Raw genomic sequence first — 7,838 nt, forward strand, 5'->3', positions numbered from 1 at the left:
GAAAATTTGGGATGTTACAAAGTTGCATCTATGAAGTAGAACCTATCATGTCTAGGGCAAAGACCAGAACAAGGAACTGTGGCAGAACCTCTAACAGGAAAAACAAGAACACACACGGTATAGCAGCAGCAACAGTAGCACTGGACTTGGGGTCGGTGTCCTCGGTAGCCATGTCGTCGAGGAGGTTGTCGACGTCGGGGAAGTAGTCGTCGTCGGGGAAGTAGTCGTCGGAGTCCGGGGCGTCCGTGACGAAGAAGTCAGTAGTCGCGCTAAGCGCTCCCCAAAAACCTTATCACCCTTCTCCCGTACATGACTCAAAGAGGTGCAGTTTCGGAGGCCTACTGTCCCGACCTGCGGTGCACGCCACAAGCCGGGATGAGGAAGATCGTAGTAGCAGCGTAGTGTTCAGGAACCGGTGGTGAGAGGAAGAATGAGTTCTGGTGCATCTCTCTGAGAGGAGCGACCTCCCTTTTATAGGCGCAAGAGAAGGAGGCGAGAGGGCAGCGATGGAAGGTGAAACGAAGAGACGAAGATGAAGCGAACAGCCAGCAGCCGAAGGGCTGCACCGTTCGCATTCAAACTCCACTATCGCAAAAACTTTTCAGCTTCCGTGTGACCTTTCGTATACCCGTCGTGCGTGGCAAAAATTTAGACATCGGCTCGGCTCATTCCCGCAACCCGCGGCGCGTCGTGATGAGGCGTGGCGTGGCGAGGCGGGCGGTGGAGGAGCAGCGCACGTGGATGTCCCTCTTGTTCTCATCCTCATACATGTGAGGAAAGAACCTCCCTTATAAAGAGGTCCAACTCCCTCTAGACTAGCAATGTGGGACTAAACTTTAGCTCCACCTCTTGCCTTGCACGAATGGGCTGCGTGGGTCTCTAGGATTTATTAGAAATTTCTGAAACTGCTATTGGGCTAGGTCCAAAATAGACAAAATTCTAGCAATAGTCGTGTGTGGGTGTCAGTTCTGGAGTTTGATGGTGTGTCCAGGGACATTGTTGCCCTGGTCTGATTCTTTCAACCGCAATGATTTTGCTTCAAGCAAGCTACTTTGGAGGTCCGTAAAGCTGCAGATCAACAATGGAGCCACGTCGAGCTTGGGTGAAGAGGTGATCTGTCTCCTTTTCCTTAGTGGAGAGGGACAGGTGCTGTTTTTTTGCATAGGATTATCCTATCTTTTCAGTCATGTATTGTCGATGTTTACGTGGCTTGTAACTGAATCTTTATTTTATTAATGAGACATGTATTATCATGAAAAAAAAGTTGATTCTTTCGGCGGTCTCTGTTCTGGTGCGCTGGTCCTCAGGGCCATAGCACGATGACTTCTCGACTCTCTACTACAGTAAGGTTTGCTCGGCTTTGATGATGGAGGGGCGGTGATGACGACGCGCCTTCGGCGCGTTTCAGTGTTTGTAGTCGTCGCTAGGTGATCTAAGAATCTGGGTGTAATTTTTAGTTTTGGTGTTATTTATACTACTTTGACAGTTGATGAATATATTGAAAGTTTTCTCGAAAAAAATGCTCAGTTGAATTCAACATGCATTACACCAACTCGCAGGAAACAAACAAACATGCATTACACCAATCAAACTGCTTTTTTTAGGCAAAACCAATCAAACTGCTCTTTTTTAGGCAAAACCACTGCTGGGACGACCTCGGATTCGCAGCCAGCCTGGCCCGGGGAAAACGGGAGAGAATCCAAATCATGCTACTACTACCACATCGAGCTGGGCCCCCAACCCGGCCCATTAAATTCTGACCTGTCCCACGGTTTCCGTCGCCTCCCGTCTCCACCGCATCTAAACCCTGCCCCTCTCTGTTTTTCTCTCTCCCTCCGAGGTTTTTAGGGTTTCGCATCCGCATCAGCCGCCGCCGGAACCGGGGAGGCGGCGATACGTCGCGATGCAGCCAACATACCAGCCGCCAATGAACGGCCAGCACGCGCCTCAGCCGAAGGCCTCTGGGGCTCCGCCGCCTCCTCTGCAGCAGGCACCCCCGCCGCAGCAGTACTACCAGGCGCCGCCGCAGTACTACCAGCAGGGACCCCCGCCGGCGATGTGGGGCCACCCGCAGCAGCATATGCCTCCGCAGTACGCGCCTCCGCCGCAGCAGTACGCGCCTCAGCCTCCTCAGCAGTACGCGCCGCCGCCGCAGCATTACGCGCCGCCGCCGCCGCAGTACGGAGCGCAGATGGCTGGCGGGCCGCCTCCCGGAGGCGAGGATATCAGGTCGCTGTGGATCGGAGATCTCCAGTACTGGATGGATGAGACCTACCTCTACAACGCCTTTGCGCCTGTGGGGCCGCAGCAGGTGATTCCTCTATCTACTGAGAGAATTGTTGCATTACAAATTTACACTTCCAATGTGTGTACTTAAATGATGGATTATGTTGTATTTTTTATCCGTGTACCTGTAGGGAGTTGGGATATTCATACTGAGCGTTTTCTATCCTATTTTCACATGTACCGTAGGAAGTGACTCAGTGTTTGCTTTGTGGGGTTAGCAAAGTCTAGCATATGCATTATTGTTAATTTAGATCAGTCTTTGCTGTTATTTTGAAACATGTTATGGAATACGGTTACAAGCTGTCGTATTACTTGTTTAAGCATTACTGTTTGATCTTTACCTGTGATGCGCGGCATGCTCAATATAAACCTACTGTAGGTAGCGCAACTTGATAAATGTGCTGTATAAAGACAAATAAAGGTGTCATATTAAATACTCCCTCTGTAACTCAATATAAGATAGTGATGCGTCAAAAACGTCATATACTCCCTCCGTTCCTGAATATAAGTCTTTGGAGAGATTTCGTTATGGACCACATACGGAGCAAAATGAGTGAATCTACACACAAAATGCATCTATATACATCCGTATGTGGTTCATAGTGAAATACCTACAAAGACTTATATTTAGGAACGGAGGGAGTATTAAGTTATGGAGGAGGGAGTAGTATATGGTAGCATGTTCATTTATCTATGTTTTGGCCTTCTATACATTTCCATCAATTGTCTTTCGCCACCCTGGAAGTGTGGTCTCTGGATTAAATATTGTATATCTGTTTATAATTTCACTTATTGTTTTTTCTTAGTATTTTTGGAAACATTGTCATTGTATGCACTGGCTTTTGTACAACTCCTTCATGTATTGGGTATTAATGTTCTCTAGAAATTGCAGGTCACCTCAGTGAAAATTATCCGCAACAAACATACTGGGCAGCCTGAGGGTTATGGTTTTATTGAATTTCAATCTCGAGCTGCTGCGGAATATGCTCTTGGGACCTTTAATGGGCAGATGATGCCTAATGTTGAACAAGTTTTCAAGCTAAACTGGGCTTCTTGTAGTGCTGGTGACAAGCGGGGTGACGATGGTTCTGATCACACAATATTTGTTGGTGATTTGGCTGCTGATGTTACTGACGCCATGTTGGAAGAGATATTCAAAGCCACCTACCCATCAGTTAAAGGTGCTAATGTTGTTACTGACAGGGCCACTGGTCGCTCCAAAGGATATGGTTTTGTACGTTTTGGAGATCTAAATGAGCAGACACGTGCTATGACTGAGATGAATGGAGTGCTATTGTCTACAAGACAAATGAGGATTGGGCCTGCAGCTAACAAGAAGAATATGGGTACTCAGCAGACATATTCAACTAATGGTACGTGAACTGGGAAACTTTTTCCTCATAGAATATTAATTATTTCTGCTGTTTCGTCACCTGCTTGTATAGAATCTTGTAGGGAGTAATGATATTTAGATCCTCTCTTGTGGGCACACCATTTTGTAGGCCAACTCAATCTGTTTACACTCTGATTGTTCTCTGTTTGCTTCCTCGATGAGAGTGTTATGTTAGCACTTCTTATCTTTCTACTCAGTCCAGTTCAGGGTAGCCAGCACAGCTTCTGTTGCTATAAACAGATATATGTCCTTCCCGCTCTTTCATTTGTAAAGATTGGGATAAGTGAACACAACTAAGTAATGAATAAACTAAACACAATTCATGTTTCTCAAAGCAGGATGCCATGCCATCTTCATTTAGTGCCTGGGAATATCTTCAGCTGAGATAGATGTCTCCTGTAATCTGTGGCCTCAGTTAGGTCAGTTAATTTTGCGAGAATTTGGTTCCCAATTGCTTTGGGGGGCAATTGTGCTGTCTATCTGTTCTCACATTGAGATAGCTTACTTGAAGCTTTTTCTATCTCATTTGCCAGCATTGTCAGTCATATACTTCGAATGATATTCTCTATCTAGACTCCCAAACAGTTTGTAAATTCCCGTCTTAAATATTCTTTTCCCTCAACCTCCCATTCCTTGTGTGTGCACCTAATCTTTTGTAGTGCACATAACATTTGTTCTATCTTCCATTAGTCCTTGAATAAACCGTCCTTGCGGACACAAGTAATTGGTCGCCTTCCCTTTTTTTTTGGATGCACAAGGTTTAGGTTTGAGATGGCCTGCACTAAGCATATTATATTGGGCAACAAATATTAAAACAAATGGTTTCTTTCCTAGCACTATTAGGTGTGTGTTGCATGTTGCAACAGAGGAGGCTAATTCCAGTTCATCAATAGTATGGCATTTGCGCAAAAATAGGACGGCAAGCTAACCTGTTTACTGACAGCCATGCTCCTAGGCTTCATTTTCTTTTACAGCCAAGCTGACACATGCAATTGTCGAATTAAATTTGTGAAGCAGGGATGTACCTCCCTTGATTGACAATGGCTTATTTGTGTGATGGTTGATTTGTTGTAATGAAATGGCAGCATTTGCATATTCTTCATGATTAGGTTATTGATGATATATTTATAATTTTTTGCTTCATGTGTATTCGTTCTTTTGTTTACTGTGGTAGGTCTGAGCACCCAGTTGGGTTTGCCAGCTTTAGGTTTTGCATATTTTTTCTATGGTTATTCTTTCTGAAGTTAATTATGTCTGTATGTTTTGTTACGGCAGCAGGGTACCAGAGCTCTCAAGTAAATGAGGCGGCGAATGATCCCAACAATACTACAGTGAGTCCCTTGTTATATTTTTCTAAATTGTGAGAGTTGATGTTTCCTTATTATTCATACTTGTGCGATAGATCTTTGTGGGCGGGTTAGATTCCAATATAGATGAGAACTATCTAAGGCAAGTTTTTACTCCATATGGCGAAGTTGGTTATGTGAAGATTCCTGTAGGCAAGCGTTGTGGATTTGTCCAATTTACCAGCAGGTTAAGAAAATCTCCAGGTTTTTTACTAGTAGTACATACGAGCTAATAATATCCATGACCTAATTGTTGCTCTCATCACTGCTCTACTTTCAGGGCGTGCGCTGAGCAGGCCATCAGTGCGCTGAATGGGTCTCAGATTGGTAGTTCCAATGTTCGTCTTTCATGGGGCCGTAGCCAAAACAAACAGGTATTGTATACATAGGCATGCTGTTAGCTGTTAAATCTTGACGTGTGTATCATTCTAACCCAAACATCGTTTTGTCAGGCTCCCCAGCAGGATGCAAACCAGGGTAATGGCAACAGCTACTATGGATATCAACAGGGTCCTGATGCATACTATGGTGCACCCAATGTGCAAGATCCTAGCATGCAAAACTATGGATACTCTGGTTATGGCAGTTACGAGCAGCAACAGCAGCCATCTCAGCAGCAGCAACCTCCACAGCAGCAGCCACCACAGCAGCAACAGCAGCAGCCCCCACAGCAGGCAAGAAATTGACAACCCAATATATCCTACTGCCTTATCTTAGTGAATTCATCTAAAACAATCTTTTTGAAATTTGTCTGTGCAAATAAACCAAAAAATGATACAAATACGCTTCTCAAACTGCAATTTGGTGGCTGATTTTTGTGATTTTGAACATTGTTCACATGCTTAAATGATGGCTTGTCTTTGGCTAATGACTAACCTGGCTACTTAATATTTTGCAGTGACCATTGAGGCAATGGAGCGCAATCACAGATTCAGAGCTGCATGAACTGAATGCTACCGCGTCATGAGTTATCGTATAGGTGTCCTTGTTTGTAAGATGGGTCGTATCTAGTAGTACTTTGACCGTTGGGCAGTAGCTCTAGTTCTATTCAGTGCTTCTCTTGGTTTTAAATTATCAAACTATGTCCATGACTGAGTTAAGCTTTTAATGTTATTTTGGATCACCAGTTTCTTGTTTTTTGCGTTGAGAGTTAAGGCTTTTGGGTGAGAGCTGAACAGAGCGGCTCAACTTGTGCAAATTTTAGCTGAGAGCTTGAACCAAAAGGCTTATGTAGTCTGCCATTTTGTTGTTGCGAGAATGCCTCAAATAAGCAAAAACAGCAAATCAAAATAACTCTAGTGTCATGTTGGAAATGATCATCTGTTGGTAAACTGATCCTACTATCTTTTTCTATAAAAGCGCGAGGAACTGAGATCTAAGGAATCTGCAGGTAGACCGATACCAAAACCACTATGTGGTCTCCAGCAGATTCCCAATAACCAATCCAATCTGACATAAGAGATTCTTTTTACGCAACTCCCTCAATACCAAAAACAAATAAATTGGGGAAAGGTGTTCAAAGAAAAAAAAAGGAAAGGAGAGCCGTTGTAGATGCCCTAACTTCCATCTTTAATACCGATGCCATCCAAGGAGTGATTGCCAATTTATTTTCACAAGCAAAAGAGCTTGTGTGTCGCAACGGGAGAAATATACCACATGTCTCTAAAAAAATGCCACATGTTCAATGCCGACCCTCAAATCGCCCGCATAGGTCTGGACCGTACGGTTCGGACGTGTTGTGCCATTCAACGTGGTCATGTATCGGCCGCAGGACGATTCAGACGCACTTTCTCCCGCAAACATGAGCGGGTTTTGCGGTCGTCCGGATAGCACCAACGCGATCGCTCTAGCCCACCCAAACCCCCTCCTCCCTTGCCCGCGCGCGTTCTTGCCCGGCGCCAGCTGCCTGCATTCATGCCAATGTGGAGCGGTTGCTCCACATTGAAGCCAGCTAGAGCGGACGCGATCTCTCACTTCGTTCGCCATTGAAGCAGAGCACTTGCCGAAGACGCTGCCCGCGACGCGTCCCCGGTGTTCGCGCATGTTCAATGCCGGAGACGCGTTACTGGACGGGACAGATATTTACCACGCCCGTTCAATGCCTCGTCTGTCCGTATGTTGTTATTAAGCAGGCTCGCTGGCCGACAAACCCACTCCGACTCCTGGCATTGACGAACCCGGACGCCTGGCCTCACCGGAATCCCCTATTTAAAGGTGGCCACACCCGGCTAAGGGCTACTCCAACGCACGACCACAAATGGTCCGCACGTGTCTGTTTGGGGGTAAACGGACAAAGCAGACCCTCCAACTTTTCTGTCCGCTTTCGACCCATTTTCCGGCCCAAGTTTGAGCCGAGTTTGCGGCCGAAAGGATAGCGCGCGGACGGGCGGGACGCGCGGACGGGCAGGACACGCACCCTTGTCCACCCCTGGCCTGCCTGTAGGTGGCATAGGCGGCTACTTTCCCTCCCTTTCCTCCAAAACGCTCCCGCGCCCCGCCCTCCACTATCCCACGCCCCATGCTTCCCCCCTCCCTCCATCCACCACGGTCGACAAGGCGAATCCCATCGACCCACCAGCTGCCGCCCGCCCCACGGCAAAGAAAAAGAAGCATGTGAAGAAGCCTCGGTCGGAGCTCACGCCGGCGGAGGTCGCCAAGCTCGACGCGGAATCGGCCAAGAGGAGGAACCGACGAATTGTCGCGACGGAGAAGAAGGCCACAACCGAGTACGCTGCCGAGTGTGCCGTGCAGCGTGCGTTGCAGTACCAGGCCGACATCGAGGTCAAGGAGTCCATCGTCTACAAGGCGCACAC

At 46.8% G+C, this 7,838-nt stretch overlaps 1 protein-coding gene across 2 annotated transcripts; it reads left to right on the forward strand.

Annotated features, from left to right (window-relative positions):
• The first annotated feature begins 1,785 nt into the window (after positions 1-1,785).
• LOC123044674 (polyadenylate-binding protein RBP45) lies at positions 1,786-6,151 on the forward strand. 2 transcript variants are annotated; one of them, XM_044467491.1, is made up of 7 exons: positions 1,786-2,311; positions 3,179-3,659; positions 4,955-5,010; positions 5,082-5,212; positions 5,306-5,399; positions 5,478-5,699; positions 5,924-6,151. In XM_044467491.1, the coding sequence occupies exons 1-7, from the start codon at positions 1,904-1,906 to the stop codon at positions 5,924-5,926; spliced, it is 1,395 nt and encodes a 464-aa protein (XP_044323426.1). In that variant the 5' UTR covers positions 1,786-1,903; the 3' UTR covers positions 5,927-6,151. The 2 variants fall into 2 exon arrangements, with proteins under 2 accessions (XP_044323426.1, XP_044323427.1); XM_044467492.1 differs by having other exon boundaries at positions 4,958-5,010.
• The last annotated feature ends 1,687 nt before the right edge of the window (positions 6,152-7,838 follow it).

The sequence above is a fragment of the Triticum aestivum genome, chromosome 2B, assembly GCF_018294505.1.
Source record: "Triticum aestivum cultivar Chinese Spring chromosome 2B, IWGSC CS RefSeq v2.1, whole genome shotgun sequence".
NCBI lineage: Eukaryota > Viridiplantae > Streptophyta > Magnoliopsida > Poales > Poaceae > Triticum > Triticum aestivum.

Bases quoted from the DNA above. Each gene is read 5' to 3' on its own strand.
- LOC123044674 (XM_044467491.1), top strand. From the start codon at position 1,904: ATGCAGCCAACATACCAGCCGCCAATGAACGGCCAGCACGCGCCTCAG. The intron at 3,660-4,954 runs GTACGTGAACTG...TTGTTACGGCAG, and splicing joins GCAGACATATTCAACTAATG to CAGGGTACCAGAGCTCTCAA. The intron at 5,213-5,305 runs GTTAAGAAAATC...CTCTACTTTCAG, and splicing joins TTTGTCCAATTTACCAGCAG to GGCGTGCGCTGAGCAGGCCA.